Source organism: Patagioenas fasciata, chromosome 7 (assembly GCF_037038585.1).
Source record: "Patagioenas fasciata isolate bPatFas1 chromosome 7, bPatFas1.hap1, whole genome shotgun sequence".
Classification (NCBI taxonomy): Eukaryota; Metazoa; Chordata; class Aves; order Columbiformes; family Columbidae; genus Patagioenas; species Patagioenas fasciata.
The window spans coordinates 36558657-36578115 of NC_092526.1; the positions used below are offsets into that span (position 1 = coordinate 36558657).

General features: G+C 48.5%; 1 protein-coding gene across 1 annotated transcript in view; it reads right to left on the reverse strand.

The window, feature by feature from the left end:
• Window positions 1–1346: 1346 nt before the first annotated feature.
• SLX9 (SLX9 ribosome biogenesis factor) overlaps window positions 1347–19459 on the reverse strand; it is a 51043-nt gene continuing 32930 nt past the window's right edge. The window contains exons 3-6 of the mRNA XM_065840954.2: window positions 12265–12333; window positions 8336–8489; window positions 4373–4441; window positions 1347–1993 (exon numbers count right to left, since the gene is read on the reverse strand). Of these exons, the coding sequence (XP_065697026.1) occupies window positions 1867–1993; window positions 4373–4441; window positions 8336–8489; window positions 12265–12333 (419 nt within the window). The 3' untranslated portion in view covers window positions 1347–1866. The remainder of the gene's footprint in view (window positions 1994–4372; window positions 4442–8335; window positions 8490–12264; window positions 12334–19459) is intronic.

The following is a 19459-nucleotide window of genomic DNA, read 5'->3' on the forward strand; positions in this document are numbered from 1 at the left end:
AAAGAGGTAAACAGTATACTTGCAGAGAAAATCACCCTAAAAAACGCAGCTTGGTCCAAGTCTTAGTCACATCTTGGGCTGCTGGGAGCCACGAGCAGCGAGAGCAGCTGCAGGCCATGGGCATGAGGTGCTGTTAGTGCACAGACTCCATATCTGATGCCTTGTTCTCCAGTGCAGTGCCCAGCCTGGATAACATGAGCAGGGCTGCAGCTGGGACCGGCATTTGGAGCTCAAAATCCAACACGGCCTAAAAGAAACACAATCAAATACTGGTAAGAGAGCCGGCAGGAACCAGACAGGAGGTGGGGAGATATTTTGAGCTGCTTGACCTCACCACGGCCCTCTGCTTTCCAGAGCCTGGGTCCCGCAGGGCATTACAGCACGCTGACAAACAGCACAGCAGCATCCACCCGCTGCCGGGGAGAGAAGAGCCCTGCCAGCCCGAGAGCAACACGGCCAGCATCTCTCTGTGGCCTCTGCCAGCAGGACTCTCTTGCCAGGCCTTGGGGGAGGAGGGGTGGCACAGTGACATTCCTCTAACAACCAGCAGCATCGGCAACAGCATCTGCCCTGCCAGGGATAAAAGGCAGGCATTAGAAAAACTGCCTTTGTTCCACAGGGCCAGCCTACAGGGAGAAAAAAAGCAGCATTATTAGTGACAGAAAAGACAGGGATGATCAAGGTGCCTGCCACTCCCATTGCAGTTGATTTTAGGCACTAACTTGGGTAAGCCACCTGCAGCTTTCACCTTCTGTCAAGGCACCAGAGTGAATTTCTTCCTTAAAGGTTCCAGGTGCTCCTCAGAGTTGGCCTAACATAGGCAGCCTGCTTTTCCAAGACTAAGCAGCATCAGAAAACTTTTTGTATGGTTCAAAAGACAGCACACTGAGATTTTAGGGTGTCAAATTGGGATCATCGCAAACAGGGAATGGCCTTGCCTTCAGCTGTCCCCATGAAAATTCACCGGAGTTTTGTGAAAATTGGTGTTTGGTAGAAGGCCTGCTCTTGCTGCAGCGCTTCCCAAACCCAAATGCGTAAATGACCGGCTGAAGTTCACAGCCCGCAGGCAGGACACATTTTGGGACGCTTCCTATAGAGCAGACCAAGCAGTGAACACAGCACAGGCCAAAAGGGATCAGCATCACCCGTGGAAAACAATGCTTCCTGGGTAGGAGGAAGGCAATCTATGTGTTAGATGTGATCTGCAATGATTTCACACGGCTTCTGTTTCACACGGTTCACTGTACGTATGGAAAAAGTTCATTCTTTTAAGTAATTTTTCCAGTGATAGGAATAAGCTCATATTTCAATTAGTATTTACCAAAACAAAAGCCAGACAATCTCAGTACTGTGCGAAAGTGTGTTTATTTCCAAAGCTAAATTTCTCACATAAAACAGTGTCTCTGAACAGCAGCATCGGCCCTCACACAGATCTACAACAGCCCTCTGGGCTCCAGGGCTCGTGGTCTCAAACCATCCCAACAAAGCAATAGGGAATCTCTTTACAGAGTTGTCAGAAAGGGGAGGGAAATGGCAGAAAACAGATACATTGCCACTGGCACAACTTAAGAAATTGTGCCTGCTCACAAGAAAAGGTGTCAAGAGACTTTGCAGGGAGCTTAATGTCTGCACAAAGATCTCGCAGAACACCCTGCTCTCTGCAGGCTGCTTGCCAAGGAGCAGCCGCCACTGTCAGGAGAGAACTGCCTTATTCCTGCAGACACAAACCAGGACTGTTTGATTTAATAATCCGCTGAACTGCTTCCAAGGACTGAAGCGGCCGAGAGGTCATGTCAGTGATGTGCTCCTTTGCAGCGCGGAGCCCTGCACCAGCTCCCGTGTGCCCGTCTGGTTCCCGCTGACACCTTACAGGGGTCTACCTTCCTCCTCCTGCCTCAGCCTCTTGGAGAGATGCTCGCTGATGGCTGTGAGGGGGTTGGCTCTGTACCTGGGATTGGCGATGACCGCATGAAACCGAGCCACTTCCTCCTCTCTGAGGAAAGAAAAACAACACACAAACGCTAAGTGCCTCATGCAAAAGGAACCGAGCAGATAAGAACAGAACTCACAAAGCAGCGGGTTTCTGTACGGACAGAGTGATCCTGGGTGCAAATGTCAGAAAGAAACAGTGCAAGAAATAAACCTGATTTACTCAAGGGCAAAGCTCAAATTGCTGCCAGCTTTGTGGGAGCCAGAGACTTGATCTCATGCCACAGAGACACAAACAATCATGTTAGTGTCCAGCATCACTTGGAATTGTTTTTTTAGAGCTTTTCCCTAGTAAATCAGGAACAAGAGACTATGGGTATCTGGTAAATCACTAAGAATGAAAACTACTTCAGAGTGCACTAGCACAAAAGCAGATTCTGCTTTCAAGAGCTCATCTACTCTTTATTGCTCAATGGCTTGGTAATCTTATGTGCAACATGAGTTAAACACCATAGGAGGAGCATGACAGAATTACCTTTGCATGCTTGGTCACAGCTGGTTGCTGTGGAAATGGTCTTGTCTTAAATAAAAGCAAACAAGCAGGGGAAGAAGAACAGCGCAAGAGGAAGGAGTGTGGAAAAAAAAAAGAAGTGAGTTTTCACAGTGTCACATCCATTGCAGCCTTCTCATCTCCCTCAGCCAGCCAGGCTCCCCACAGCCCAGCCAGACTAACACGTCCCCCTTCTCAGGAGCTGCTGTCGATCAGCAGAGTGCTCCTCAGCTTGCCAGCGAGCTCCCTCCCTAGCAGGGCCCTTCCCTTCAACACCAGCCCTGCCCCTGCCAGACAAACAGAGAGAGAAACCAGATCTGAAGCTTGGGTTGTGGTAGCTGGGACAATAGGGTGAGGCTTAGGGAACCTCCAGGACTAATGTCCTGGGAAATTAACCTCAAAGACCTTTCCCCAAAGTGTTTCCCTGCCAAGAAGCACAGAATTCCCAGACCACTATGGCAGGATACGTGCCAGTGCATCTGTCCAGTTTTGGGCACACGGGATCATCAGCTTGCTGATACAGAAGATTGTGGTGGAGTTGCCTGTTTGGATTTAGATCTGTATACAAGTCCCTCCTCAAGCCGTGTTCCTCACCCCTGAGTGCCAGCATCACCAGACACTCACTGGTGGCACTCCAAGCCATGACCCTTGGGTTTCTGCAATCGGCCAAAGAGGTACTCATCCAGAAAGCCAGAAAGACATCTCAGCACTGACAATGGCCAGTTTCAGACAGAGGAGGGTATTCAGAGTGTGCTGGAGAGCAGTGCTGGGATCTGGACTGACTGTTCTCCTCAGCCTCAGTTGGAAGCTGAATGGCTCAGAACTGACAGAAATCCTGGAAGCAGGGATCACAGAGAGCAAACATTGCCAGATCACAGTGCTGAGCCCTAGCAGAGCTCTGCTGAGGAGAAACGAAATTCTTGATGTCTGGTGGCAGCGTAAAATATTCAACAGATGATACAGAGGCATATGGAGCTTTCAGACCCTTAACCAACTCCAGGAATTATTCAAAAGCATTTAGTGCTTCGTTTTACAAGAAAAGGCTTGGCAGATGCCAACAGACATCTGTCCTTGTAAGGGATGCACAATACGTAAGTCAGCATCCCAGGTAGGTTCCAACAGAGCTGCTGTAGCTCCTGATGCTACGCAGAGCTCCAGGAGCTACTCACCGACACAACCACAGGAGGCTTTCCTGAAGGGTATCTGCTAGAGCTACGTGGGCCTGGTCTCATAAGAGACTCAGCCACAGCTGGGTGCTGCAGCTTCAACTCAGCAAGCTGAGCCAAGGGACACACCACCTGGTTGATAACCACATTGCCCATGCCGCACAGAGGGACATGGGACAGACACAGCCACTTGGTACAGCCAGAAATGACAACTGTGACCAGGAGGAACAAGATGACAGTTGTCGTGGGTTTGTCCTGAAACCCCACAAATCGCACACAGGAGGCCCAAGCCATCACTTTCTTTTCAATGAGACAGGAAAAGGGAACTCTTAGAGTAGCAAGTGCAGTTCCCTGTGTTCTCTTCACTTAGATGTTATATGAGACAGAAGCAGACTTAATCCATTTAGAATTGACCAAATCTGGCAGGGACTGAGACAGAGGGACACCCACAAACATCCTGCACTATCTAAAGAGGAAAATCAAAGCTGCCACCTCTTCCAGGGGCTTCGGGTGTGCAAGACTGAAACACAGGAATTGGCTGCCTAGAGAGGCTGTGTGATGTACATCCTTGGAGACACTCAAAAGGCACATGGTCCTGGGCAACCAGCTCTAGGGGACCCTATGTGAGCATGTGTGTTGGACCAGCTGACTTCCAGACGTCCCTTGCAACCTCAACCAGTCTGTAATGCTCAGCAGGGACGGGGCACTCTGAGAACTGAGTACTTACAAGAGCCGGTGTTTCTGAGCTTGCTTCATCAGACAGAAGTCTGCTGGTTCTGCCTTTGCTTTTACATGGCTGTGGAGAGAAGAAACAAAAGAAGTGAGTGTTACAGAGGAGCAGTAGCTTACCAGTTGCTGTGGAGATGGAAAGAGTCCAGAGATTCTGCATCTGCCTTCCCAGAAAGTGCAGGTAACTGTCCTGTATGGAAATTGTCCTGAAAGGCAATTATTTCCATAGCCAGACAGTAATGTAATTCCACCACACACAGACAACAGCTCAGGAGTCAGGACTAAATGGGCAGGAGATAAATGCACTAAATAAAACCCGGATCACTTAATTCTAGAACTGGTCATAAGCCATCCATTCCCAGATCACTTTCTGCTTATCACTAACCTTCAGGTCAAACCGATACTGTTGCTCAAAGATCCCACTGAACTTCCCCTCACCACCAGGCACACTTCACCTCTGCACGTCTCATGTTCCCTGCTAATGCTGTCGAGCTCCAGTGTTGCCAGACATCAGTTACAGAGACAGGAGTTATAGACAGTGTCACGGTTACTCAGCAAGAAGAGGGAACCTGCCAGCCTTGCTTCGAGTCCTCTGGTGGGAGCACTGGGGTATAAGGTGTCTTTTATATTTTAAGATAAAGAATGGCAATATTCCTTTTTCCCTGTGAACACATATCCTTGCCAAAGGCTTGCCAGGTTAAGTCAGCTGCCAACAGATTAGCTAAAGACAAAGCACAACAACAGAGCTTCAGCTTTTGCCACCAAACATAGGTTTTTAGAATCCATAAAGCTGCATGAAGAGGGACTCGTGGGACCGCAGGATGGTGCACAATGTGCAGCCAAGGCACAGCAGCAAGCGCAGATCTGCACTCTCTGCACCCACTTCTTATTCCTGGGCAAAGTCCAAGGAGAGCAGAGGTGTAATCCCATCCTGCACGTGCTGGAAGCACGTGGTGCCCCACGCCAGGCAGTGGCAGAGATTTACCACAAAGCCAAGTGCTGGGCCCAAGCAAGGGACATGCAGGAAGGACAGCAACTGCTTTTGGGACTTGAAGTGCACAAGGGGAGCTGCTGGTAGAACTGGACATTAGGGAAAGGAGACGAAACTTACATTCTTCAGGACGACACAGATACAGAGAAACAAAACAGGAGAAGCAAGTGGGGGAGAGGGTCTGCCTCCCAGCTCTCTGTTGGGGCAAGGCTCAAGGAGGAATCTTCCCTTATTGGTGAGTGCTGGGGGCCAGGGCCTCTCCGACCTGGTCTGCCCCAGAACCCTTAAGCTTTCTCAAGGTTAGGAAGCATGACAGTCCCTCACCTTTTTTTTAAGACAGCAGGATCTGGTATAATGTTGGCAGAGTTAAAGTGACCTCCTCTTGCTGTTTCCCTCTCTGACCAGTTACCCTCCATCCTTTTATTCTTCCTCTCCTCCTCCTCCCTTGGTCCATATTTCTTCACCCCACTCATTTCGCCATCCCTCTCTACTCCATCAGCTCCTGCTCCTTTTCCCCATCTCTCCCCATCCTGGCCCATTTTACTTTCCCTCAAGGGGGATCCTGGTAGACCCAAGCTGCTGAGGGCTGCTCTCACCACTGTCCCAATCACATCCAATTTACCCTCAGCCCAGCACAGTGTTCCCCAGTATCAAAGCTCCCTGCCAGCCAAGACAAACCCAAATAACATGGGTTTATGTCAGCCAGCCTTTGCAGCACTGAGCTTGTGCAGGAAAGGACAGCTGGGCAGAACAATGCCTGCACACTGCTCCTGTATCCTTCAGCCCCTCTCGAGGCCACCCTGGCACCGCCGGCATTATTAGACAGTCCTGAAAGCTCAGGAGGAACAGCAAGAACACACAACTACAGGCTGGGTGCTCCTGAATGCTTTTCAGTTCCACCCAACAACTCTGCCCCACTGGTCCAGCAGTTTTGAAAGGCTGTTGCCTGAATTTCCCCCACCAAACCGCCAGCAAGCTGCCTGCTCACTTGGACCCTGTTAGTAGCCCCGTTTCATTACACTTCATTGCCTTCATTCATTATAAAACAGAATAAAAACCTCACTGTAATGCTCTCTTCCCCAGCAGGAGATCAAATTCCTGGAGAATCTAATCTTTTATTAATAAGGCTGACAAATCACCAGAGTATTACCCTTCATTTAGGTAATGATTCAAATCCTATAAAAGCCTCCTCTGATTATTTCAAACACTTATGCACATACATCCTCGTGCTGTCCAGGCAGCCAAAAGCCAGCAAGGGGAAGAAGAGCACGGTAGCTCCTCCATCCCAGTACCAAGGGGTACCACACATCCTCCACCATGAAGTGTACCACAGAAGAGAAGAGCAATTCCAGTAGCTGGAAGGACCCTTTTGCCCAGTGTTCTGCCGTGAAGCAGCCGGCAGCAGACGGCCAGAGAGGGGTAAGACCAAGGCAAGCGTACAGCCATGTCCTCTCCAGTATTTGCAGCTCAGAGACCTCGTGCCAGCTGCAGTTTGTATATGTGCAGTAAACTTCCACAGAGCTGTCCTCACTGGATCTGTCAGGTCTCACCTGAACCCACAGGTTTCCCTCAGCCACGTCACCCTGCAGCGAGGAGCTGTGCAGAGCACTGAGCCTCCTGCTTGCACTGAACCAGCTATTCTCTAGCTGTGTTTGACGTCTTTTATTTCTTGTACTGGAAAAGACAACAAACTACTTCCTAACCACAACTGCAGCGATTAGAACCGATGCACACCAGGACGCAGACCGGGATGCACGCACAGACAGAGATCTTGTTCAGGAAGGAGTGCCGAGCCAAGCAGAGCAGAGAGCTGAGCCAGGCTGAGGCCTTTATTAGCCACTGACAATTTATAGGATTTACAGATACGGGTCTGGACTAAGATGTTACATAAGATGTTTTTCCAATAATTGCTATTAAAAACACACCACACTGATGTTATGTTTGTTTCAGTTACATTCCCACTCACTCACAGACCAGGCACAAGGACGTTCACACATCATACATATGGGGGCGGTTTTCCAACCCGAGATATTGTTCTCACTGGCCTGGGCTATCACTCCTTACACTCATAAAAGACATACTTCTGTATAACCTGCCCAAGGCCCTTTAGCTGGAACTGCACATCCTGCTGTTCCCACATACAACCGCTTGATTTTATAGACTATTACATTCCCAAGCCTCTTTGCCTGTATCTCATGTCCAGGCTGAGGACAGCCCAGCTCACTTAGTCACTCCTTGCACAGAAGCTGTACCAGACCCATCACCATCATCCTTGTCAGCTGTCTCTGGGCCTTTTCCAGTTCTAATCTGTCTTTTGAGCTGGTCCAGGATAGCAGTAACACCATTTATTTTAGACTATACACCTATCCAGGAAGGCCAGAGGCTCATGCAGGAAGGGAGATAAAAATCCTCACAGGCAGCGCTGTGCTCTGGACCCTGGCTCTCCAGATCCACTCCTGTTACACCAGAGCTGCGTGAATTTGGGCAAGCCATCATCCCAATCTTTGTCACTTGCAATGCAAGAATTTGCCCCCTTTGAAAGCTGCAGGTATAACCTGCTAGAACAAAATGGATTTCTCTTACTGAGTCTAAATCCATCTGCTGATAGTGATGGTGAAGACAAGTTTCATCATAAAAAACACACCTCAGGTCCCAATTCTCATGTGAGGTCAGCAGCATCACGTGCTGGACGCTTGTGTGCCACTCCTGCAACTCCCAAGACACCTGGTTGCTCCCAGCCAGCCTCATGCCAGTCATCACCTGAGCAATACAGTTTCCCTCTCAGCTGTGGATTCAGAAGACACATTAAGTTTTTTTCTTGTGGCAAGTGAAGCACAGAAAGGAACGAGGCCCTGTTCTCCTGACCATTGGCACCAAGCCTGCGCTGCCTGTAGCTACAAGCTGAGCTGAAGGGCATGACACCCTGCAGGAAGAAGAGAAATACACAGCCCATCCCTAAATGGCACGTACCTCTTGGGTGTCTTCCTGCCCCTGCAGCCTGTGGTCAGGTCAGAGAGCTCAGGTAGGGCTTCCATCAATGGCTGCATGTCTCCCACCACAGGTGTTGCTTTCCGCTTGGCTTCGGCTTTTTGCTTCTGCTTGGCTAGCTTCACACTTTCTATTTCTGAATCAGAAACAAGACATCACTGGAGGAAGGGGAAGCGTTTGCAAGGTATCTCTTGAGCTACGAAATTCATAGGCTGCTTCACCATCTACAGGAACAAGAGGCTAGAAGTGATTTAAACCAGGGAAAAACTGAAAATAATGCAGCTGGGTATTCCCTCTCTTGCTGTGTTTGCTTATAACTATATACATCGCTACCGAAATTTGCAATGGGAAGTGAGATCCCCAGGCTAACTTTGCCTGAACTGTTTCCATCCCTTGCACCACGCTGTGTGAGACTGTTCATTGCTCACAGAAACACGTCACAGGAGTCCTGGAGTGGAAAAAAACATGCTAACCTTGCATGGAATCGGGAGAGAGAAACAAGAGGGCAAGGGACAAACCAAATACAGGCAGCTCCATATGTGGCATTAAACAGTCACAGCCCCATCTCTGCTTTGCTTCTGGGACAAAACAATGGTCTTCAAGCACTGGCAAAAAAGATGGACTTTATTTCAGTTGTTTACTTGGTTTGCAGCAAGTCAAGGTCTCACCTTCATGACTCATGGTGGAGCTCAAGCAGTCAGATACTGGATAAACCAGGCCCTTAGTAAAGCCCTGCACCAAGTGGCAGACACAGCAGCAGTGGGCTGTTCCTTGAGACCACGTTTACGAGCCTCCCTGCAGCAGCTCTGAGCAAGGCTGCGAGCACATAGGCTCTACAAATATTACAGCAGTCTCCCTTCCTGGCCATGGGAGATGGGTATGAAAGCTGCAGGCTTCTGCCTCAGTCCTCGAGGTTCACTGCTGTAGAAATAGGTCCCACAGCTGCCCAAGCCTTACAGAGCCAGCAGCCTCCAGGGTGAGCCCCAGCAGAACATGTTCTCCTCCAGGACAGCCCACAAAAGCCCAGCACTGCTACCAGCCTCCAGCTGAGCTCCAAGATGCCTCAACTTGTCCCAGAAGTCCTTTGATGATGCCACCAGAGACAGCTGGAGCTCAGCGGGATCCTTCTGCCAGGTGATCACCCAACCTGGAAATCTGCAGGGGAGGAGCAGCTCCTGCATATTACCTCGGACAACGAGCGTATCGCAAGGACGAGCCCCAGCGCTGAGTCAGGAGCTCCTGGTCTGGTCACGCCGGAGTGCAGTGCCAGCAGCCGCGGCGCCGAGACAGTGAGACCAGGAGGCCAGCGGCTCCCAGCACAGCACGGCCACAGCAGCAGGACTACATCAGCACAAGTATTTTTGGTGGTAACACGGAAGCGGCCAGTCCCACTTCCAGACCACAGGCACAACGCCACCTGCAATTCTGGGTCTAATCCTGACGCCCACATTCAAGAAAGCAGAACACAAATTCACTGGCCAGCTGCTGGCTCCTTTAATATCTGTGTCTTGGTCACTCCCCAACTCAGCTGTGTCGAAGAGCAAAGGTTTCTGATGAACTGCAATTTTGCTGTACATGGATGTTTGTGACAAATCTGGATTGTAAACGCTTCTCCTCACAGCAATCCCTGCCAAGAACACAGCTTTCTGTTCTACATCACTTCTTTTTTTGGTCTGGCTTTATGAAGCTGACTACTTCAGTGCTTTCGTAAACAGTATGTACTCAAAATTTTCAGACACCTGATTCTGCCCAAACATCCCAAATTCTTTTCCTATGAAGTCTTGTTCATCTGAGGAGCCATGCAATATATGTATTTTTAACTGTGCATACTTCTAATGTCTGAAGCATTGCATAGTTTTTTTCCCCTCTCTAGTCTCTCCTGAGATGATTTATTGGAATGGTAGAAATCTCCAAGTTTTGCATTTGCACTACTGGGCTGAACTTTAGTTCCCAGGGTCTTGGCATCCAATGTCATAAAAGCAGCCCTGGGACAAGAAGAAACAACAAACTCTTGGGAAGATGTAGGAAAACAGAGATGCAATGGTAACAACTTCAGCCATCCAAGTTGGGTTCTCTTTTGGGGCTAAGGGGAGCAGGCAAAGACTGAAGAACGCACAAAGATTTGCCATCAGATAAAAATCAATGTGTTTCAGTTGACTGCAGCTCTTTTAAAGTCACAATGCCAGAATGCCAAGTTCCATTAAAAAATGTCCATCTCTGGAAATACTGCTTCATTTGACTCCATCAGCCAATAATAATATCAGTTCCTTTATTGATGTTTATATAGGTTCTTTCCAGCTCTTTCATTTTTCTCAATAACAAGCTGCATACCTGGTACTAACACTTGCTGACTTTTCCTAAAGAAATCCCATGCTACTTGTGACCCTTAGCAAAGCATTTGCCAGGGAATGCTGGTATTTGCCAGCTGGCCACAAGTTTAGTGGGGGAGTCAAGAGAGCCAGCAATTTAGGCACTTCTGTATCTGCAAAGCACTTCTAATACCTAGTATCTTCTAAGAAAGAGATAATTTGGCCCAAAGTTTTCTATCTTGGTGTTCTCTTCAAAGTAAAACCTCTGCATTTGTATTTCCTCAGTTTAGTAATTTCAGAGCCAGGAGAGGACGAAAGAGGCTATGGCAGGACCAAAATAACATATATGATCTCAAGAAAGACTGATGCTACAAAGGCATATATATAGATATATATAGATATATATCTGTAGGATGGTAGGATTAAGAGAGTGTAGGGATCCTGCTCCTGGGCTTTTCCGAAGTGAGTTTGGGAGCAGTGCTCTCACCTAACTGCAACAACATGCCCTTTGTTTCTTCCAGAAGATCTGAGTCCCATGTACTATCTTTTGCTGTGGATTCTGTCACAAAATGCTGCTGAGGACATACTCTCCTCCACAGCATCTGGTACCAGTCCTGGGATGAGGGGAAGGCAAGCTCAGCTGTTTCTGCAGTCCCCTCCTTCAAAGGGTTGCAGATGACAAAGGCGCTTGGAACTTGTTTGTTGGTGATAGGGAGGAGGTTTCCTTCACACTCACAGTGTTAAATTATCAGCTTTTTATGTGAGAGGAGCCAGAGACACCTTCACTGTGACTGGTGAAATCACAGGTTGATGGACTTGAGCTCAGGAGCAGAGAGCATATGGTGCAGCAGAAAGCCACATCCCTCAGCCTCAAACACCGTCTGCCAGCAACTCTGTTGGGCAGGAAGGTGTTAAGGGAAAAGCCTGTCCCAAGAACAGCTCCAGGTGGCAAGAAGAATCCTCTCTTACTGTGCTGAGATATTCAATGCAAAAATACAGACACTTCCCACAGGAAACAGAAGCATTTCTCCCACAGGCTGGTTTTGTTTAGCTTGTATTTCACAGCCTCCAGAAAGGCCAGACTGTCTGGTAAGAGGTTCACTGACCTGTGGCACGTGGGAAAGAGCAGTAACACAACCAGCAGCATCCAGAGCCCTCCCATACAGAAGGGCAGGAGCGCCCGCTGCTTGCACCACGGAGCCTTGGGATGAGCTGGTGGCTGTGCAGGGCTCAGCTCCAGGCTGTCCTACCATCCCCAGAGCTATACAGCTCATCAGATCTGTACCACAGCTTTAAAAGACAGAGGGACATGCTAAGCCTACACAGGCACAGTGTCTCATCTGGATAAATACAGGTTTTATGTAGTCACTTACATTACACGTGGAGGAAGATCAAAGGAAGGCTTGTGGCAATGACTCAATCTCGGTGCTAAACACTGAGAAACAATTCCTGGGACTTTTAGCCCATGTGCTGGGGAGCAGATGGGAAGGTTTCTGAGAAGAATTCAGCCTCCTCTGGCACTGCCCAATACTCCCACCCACCTACAGAGACCCCACGTTCTGTGACGCCCATGGTACCGCCGTGTTTCGCAGGAGTACTTACTCTGCAACCACCTTTCTTTCCTCAGCTTCATTTTTTCTTTTTTGGAAAGAACAGTTTTTTCTTCTAGACCTAGAGAAAAAGAGAAACATTGAGATGGAGCCTGGCTCCCGCACTCAGATTCAGTGCTGGACACTTCCCAAAGACAGCAAAGTCTGTAAGATTTTGTTCAGCCCTTGATGATTCTGAACTTGCTGGCAGGTTGGGCAGGCTGGGGGATACACCTCAACTTCTGGCCAAATAAATCAAACCCGGCTTGCTCTCAGTTAGGAAATGGGCAAGTAGATCAGATCATCAGCACCATACGCCCTGATTTCTCAGGGCAGGTAGCTCTTCGAGAACAGCTTTTTGAGAGACCCTGTGTTCTGCACTCCTGCATGAACCTGGCCTGGGATCTGGCATTTTCTTCTGAAGACCAGCCACAAGTGATGGGAGGACCTACAGCTTCCAGAACTGGGAGCAAAAAGCAAGTTTTAATCTGAAAATATGCAAGCTGATAAAGCTAAGAAAAAGGAAAACAGGGGCTGCAGACGTGTGCGAGGGCAGGAGGGAGAATGGTGACCTGACATGGCTATTGGTGTCTGCCTGCCCAAGTAACAGACTCAATGCCTGCCTGGGGAACGACTGAAAAGGGTCTGAAATACCCAGATCCATGGCAGCCCTACGGAGCAGCCGGTTACTAACAGCTTGTAAAAAAGGCTAGCACCTACTATACACCAAATTCAGTATTTGGAAACCAGCTGTTGATCACTGTTATCCAATACCAAGTAAAACAACATCACGAATATTTTTACAGCAGATCCATTGCAGACGCTATAAAATTTTATCTTATCTCTGGTGTTTAAAACAAAATTGACTTTAGTCAACTTTTCTCCTGAAATGTGCTGGGAATCCTGCTACTGGAATGCCAATGGAGGAACAAGTTCCCCAAAGACCATTCTTCTCGCCTTAGGTTATGCTTAAGTCTGGAAAAGAAAAAAAAAATATCCTTTTTCTCCTCAAAAGAAACAGGAGAACACAATTCAATGCAACTCTAAAAACAACTCACCAAGGACAACTTCTCTGAAGCTGCGAAGCTTTCAGGATGATTTAAACAAAAGCAGGATCATAATTTAGCAATTTCAATGCCTTAAGATGAGAAGAAGCCTGCTGGGTCCAGGGGGACTTCTCCGTAAAGCCAACAACCAACACCACGTTTTGAGTTTCTTAAGGACGCAGAGGACGAAGCTGTAGTTTTAATGCCTCACGTCGCAGAAAAACACGTTACTGCAGTCAATGCACCCAAGAAGCAAGAAATGAAACCACATCGAGAAGCTACCACTTATTTACAAAGCTCAGGGATGACTAGAAGGGTTTGCATGTGTCTGATGCTTCTCCCCATTTTTCCATCTCGTGCATAAAACACCAATGCAGGTGCTGGGCCAGCAGGACAGCCCTTGTGGGACAGGCAATAATGCAGACAAACATCTAATCACATTAAGGGCAAATTTCCTCAATCCGTTTGCCATGGTATCAAATTAGATGCTAAAACAACTAACTGCACGTTCCTGTAACCAACTCCCAGCCATCCACACCTCCGATCACTCCACATTTCTGAGGTTTCAGGGGGGAAAATAAAAAGGATGAATCACAGGCGGCCAAATCGCACCCCGCTGATCTCTGATCAGCAGCGGAATATTTAAGGAAACGCAAAAGCTGTTTTCTTGGCAGGAGCCCAAGCTCGCTGCAGGCCGGGGAGATCACCGCAGGGGTATGGGGAGGGGAGCCCCATCCCTCCTCTGCCCACCACGAGTTTCTGCCCTTTTCGGCCACCAGCTCCCCAAACACACCTGTTTCACCCTCCCCACCCATCTGGAGGTTGCTTTGCTGCTGGAAGGTGCCCAGTTGCGTTTGGCAACTTCCAGTTGTGATGCCGAGTGCCAAAGCCGCTGGAAACCCACTGGAGAACAGTGGAGGCAGAATTTAGCCAGTTAATTAACGGCACAGATTGTCCCCAAGGTAATATTTTATTTTTATTTAGCTTGCAAGCACCTCTGAGATCAAAGCGAGACCGCAGCTCCAGTTTAATTATTTTTCTCTGAAATCAGAAAGGTTCAGGTCCCCCCCTCCGGTCCATTCCACGTGTAATTTAACAACACTTGTCTTTGAAACCTCATGCACAGAAGAAAGGTGAGCAAAACCCACTTGCATTAGCTGGGGGTAATTTACATACTGTAAACTTGACAATTATCCCTTTTAGCAAGGATGTGTTTTTTCTTCCCTCTGATCTGCACAGTACAAAACATCTCAAATATAAACAGATCTTTAAAAATCCAAAAGCTTTTTGCCTCCTACATCAAGCATTTGATACCAGTCCTGGCACTTCTCAGGATCCTGCTTTCACAGCAGACAAGTAGGTCTTTTTTCAGTAAGGTTTTCTACATTTCAAAAGGGCTGAGGTTTTTTGGTAAAGGATTCCTTAGGCTAAATATCTATCTATCTATCTATCTATCTATCTATCTATCTATCTACACATATACTACTTTTCATAAGGGACTCCTTAGACTAAAGATAGAAGCCAGACTGGTTAAAGTCGTAAGACTACAAGCTTCCCTGAGCCCCAGGATCCCAGTTTTCAAGCTTGACTCCACAACCAAGGGGGTGAAAACACAGGCTTCACAGTTCCAGGAAACCGCATTACTTCAAGGACTTGGCCATGAGCAGAAATATCAGATACAAGCAGAAATATCAAATAAACCTGTGCCTGTGCAATGTTACATGAACAGAGGAGGGTTCTGCACCCTCCATGCAATGCTGCAATGAGGCACCAAGTCCCCACTATTAAGAAAGAGCACATAGTATTAAGTATTATTCCCAGACCTCCGATGATACGTAACAGTAAAGCTGTTGCTGCTCGAAACATAATACTTTGGCAAAACAGGGTAGGTATAAATTGAAGTTAAACAACAACAGATGTGTTAATTTTAGCCTCAGTTGTATAACAGCAGCAAAACTGAGCATATGCCTACAGCTGTTGGGTGAGTTCACTGGAGAAATTCAAGGACTACATCCAAAAGCATAAGATTGGGTGTGGTTTGGGTTTGTTTGTTCCTTTCTTTTTTAAAATCACATAGTGTCACTTGCAAATTGCCTGAGACCCTTTTCCACTGAAAGAGCCTGGGAAATGGTAAACCGCAGCCTCCTGGGGCAAACACAACAGTGACAGATGCCAGTGCAGAACTGATGAAGGTATTCTCCTTCCTCTCAGACAAAAGCTGAGGGACAACATGGGCCAGCCACGATGTCCTGCGGCAGAGATGCTGCTCCACAGGAGCATCTCCATGTCCTCATCCCACCCAACCAGGTGACAACCATCTCCGCTTCTCCTCCACAAAGCGCTCACGCAGATATGTGCGGGGAGCCTGGGACATGAGTGGGACTGAGGTTTGGAGGTGGCGAGGACAAGCAGGGGGTTGATATCCAGGCTCTTTGTCCCCCTTGCTCTTGGAGGAGCCCCTAGAGACAGGTTGGCAGCCTATACATGGTGCACAGAGACCATGGTGGGGGAGTTTTTTTACCCAGAACAAGCCCTGCCATCCTGAGCAGTGTTGGAAGAAAAGATGACAGCCCCTGCTGGGACAGGACAAGTTTCACCATGGATACAGCATTTACTTTTTATGTTCCAAAACAAGCTACATTATTTTTGTTCATGCTTAATCACTACATCAGCACGCAGGCTTTTGCCCCCGATGAGGAACGCATCCTCTTTAAAGTGGGATCTGCATTTTGATCCTTCCAGATCCCCCTGTTATTTAAAGCAGAGCCTACTTCGAAGCCCAGTTTCCCATCCAAGACCCGGAGGAGCTGTGCAACTCGTCCCCGTCCCAAGGTCATGGCTCCATCAGGCCTGGTAAACATCCCCAGGCTCTGACCAGCTAGAGCAAGGGCACGAAACCTCCCTCTGCAGAAGAGCCAGGACTCATCTCTAGTTAGCCGCATAAGCACACAAGTGACATGCCATCTGAAGCGGGGAGCAGATCCCCTCGGGAGGTGACCAAGAAGGCACAATCTGCACGGCAGTCTGAGAAAGGCAACTCCGGAGATGAAAATCTGTCCTCCCAAGTGATGTCTTGAGCGCTGCAAGCGTGCTCAGCCCCTGCCACAAGGTAAAACATCTCCTTCTCCTCCACCTGAGGCCTCTCCACTCTTCACAAGTCCCAGTCTTCCCACCTGCACCCTCTTAGGAGCCATGCCCAGCACAGACTGACATTGCAGGGCTCAGTCTCAGGCACACAGAGGACAAGGTGGCGCAATGTGTCACTGTCCTTAAAGCCACTTTTGCAGCTAGAAGGTTATTTTCATAAACAAGGCAGGAAGAGGTGCTAAGGGAACCTACATTTCTGAACCGGGCGTGCCACGAGGACTGCAAAACGCCTTGTCTGAGCCAGGAGCTTGACATTGCCAGTTCACGGCACAGCGAGATCGCAGAAACCACTGTAAGCCTCCCAATGGAGAAGTTACGGCTGCCAGAAGAAGCTCGTCTCATCTGCCAGGTTGCAGGCTCCTCCTTGGGAAGAGTTCTCTTTTGCTCTTGGAAAAAGGTCAGCTTATTTCAGAAGTTATCCTCCCCATAAAACATGTACAGGGAACAGACATGGTGGGGCCAGAGGGAGAAATACTCCAGCATGATCTCTGCAGCACGCAGCCTTCTTGGGGGAGAAACATCCACAGCAGTAGCACCGAGGGACAGCAGGACAGCCTTGTGGTCTCTGCTTTATTCTGTTCATGAATTTCCATTACTGCTTTTCCTCTGTTACCTCCATCCTGCTGTGAACACTCTGGAGGGGAGCAAATTAGGTCAGACCCATCACTAGTCCAGGGCACTGAAATAATTTTTTTTCACATACATTTTTCTGGTTTTGGAAATTTTCTCATTAAAAATTTAAAGAAATTGTGTATTTACTATCAGCATGTCCTGCTGAGTCACCGGGTAGGCGGTGAGACTGAAAGAAGGAGAATGAAACACAGGATACCAGCCAGACAGTGCCACTGTCTGATACCAGACAGGCCGTGCTGCTCCAACCCTTCCTGGCCAGGAAAGCTTTATGAGACCCAGCCAGGACCCACAGGAGACAAAGCAACTGCAGGAGTGTTTGCTGGCACTTACGGGAAGAGGACTTGCCTCCAGCAGGCCAAGTCCACCAAGTACTGAACTCATCTTTCAAAAAGCCTGGCTTTAAATAAACACAAGGGGATGAACAGTAACCATTTGACATCTACTAGAGCTCTTGAAACTCTCCATGCAGAAAGTACCCTTTTTAAAATATAGTTTTTCTTTAAACTAATTAATCCTCATTACATTGCAGATGCATGGTTTTGCACCTTTGGCTGCCCTTTCCCTGGGAGTCTTGGATGACTACAGGGAGCAGCAGCCAAACCAACTTCTGTGCTCAGCAGACTTGGAGGTACCTTCCTACTGCTCTTCCACTGAGCACCGACACAGTCAATGAGACAGCTCCTCACCTCTTTCTCAAATGCTTCCCTAGTCACAGAAAAATACCATTTGGTAAAAGGTGCAACTGCTGAGGATGTTATTGCACCAGCACAGGAGCTCCACATCATTTGCAAGAAAAAGCATCCCTAATTGTGGCTCCTCACCACCCAGGCAGGTCACGTTGCTGCCTGGATTCAACACGTCTTTGCCAGAAAAGATGTGCTGCTTTTCTTTTTTCTTATTTCCCTCCATGTCTCTTCTGCACCCAGAAAAACAAGAACACAGTTCTCCATACTCCCTGAGCTTGTGATACTTCAAAAAACACAGAACAAATGCAGAAAGGCTTGCCCACGGACAGCCACGTCAGGAACTTTGCAAGACCAGCTGTGATTTTGTTAAAGGGTTTTCCAGCTTCGGCAGGATGAATTTGCCTTCAAAAAAACACATTTCAATCCCACCCTGCCCCTTTTCACAGCCACAGAAAAAAGGTGATGCAGATGCAACAAGTGTGTGTACATGTCTTTCAACAAAAAAGCAAGAAGTCCTGCAAAAGTATTCCAGAGTTCTTATTTGTCAAGAAACCGCATGTCCAAAAATGTTGACTCTTTCTTTGCTTCCTCTGGCATGTATTTGCTTTTTGTGCAGCCACATAAGCAGCTCTCAGTACGTGCTGCTGCAGCTTCTAGCCTTGCAAGAGGTTACCCAGACCAGAGAGAAGCGAGGGGCTAGGTCATCAGTGCATGTTTGACATGCTCCCAGCAGCTCAGTTCAGATTTCTTTCAGGTTTCATGACAAGCCATCTTGCCTTTCCTGCACACTCTTCTCTGACTACAGCAAATTACGCGGGGAACAGCCGTGGAAGATGAGAATTTGCCATGTCTGCATGGGAGGCAGAATGAATGGCAAAGCCTTCTTGCAATCCAGCTGATCCAAGCAGTCTGCAGCACAGCCTTGCTTTTCCACACTCAAGACAGGAAACCTGACCCCCTCCAACCTCCTTCTTTGCTACCACTAGCAGAGAAACTCCACTAGTCAGCTTCTGAAGGTGACTTCATGGCCCTGGCCACCTCAAATAGGAGAATCAGCCAGGCTTTCTTTGCTTTCATTGCCTGCAAGAAGCCTAAGAGTCAAGTCTCCAAGAAGTGCGAGATGATGGAGCTGAGGCCAAATGCTGCTCCAGGCAGCACTGGGGGAGCCTGGACCTGCAGTGCCACCATGCATTTCCCACCCTCACCTAAAGGATCAAGATATTCCTTAAGAAACATGAGCAAGGGCATCTCTGCCAGCCCCCGGGTTGGAAAGCTGGTGAGCTTGTACACTGGCAGTAAGCATTACCGTAGAGGTAAAGCAGCTTCCTCTGTCGTAATTCAGCTCCAAGGGTGCTCTGCGAAGCCCTCCCGACCTGACTCTTTGGGGGAAGGCTCCCCCGGGAGCATGGGCAGCCTCACTTCCCAAAGGCATCAGCCTTCCCAAAGTTGCAGCAAACTTTTTGCAAACCAGCAGCATGTAACCCCCACTTGGGAGTAAGCCCCTTGTACCTGCTCCCCTGCTCCTGCTGGGAATGAGCCCCAGCCCAACAGGGTTTGCAGTGTTTCTGTTGCACTGCCAACTCCTTCCCTTGTCCGTGGAAGCCTAGCAAGCCGCTCTTCCTCCTCCCTTCATCCAGCACTCACACTGTTTCTGGGAAATAGCACATAAGTTTGGGGTAGCCCAGGCACTCACAGC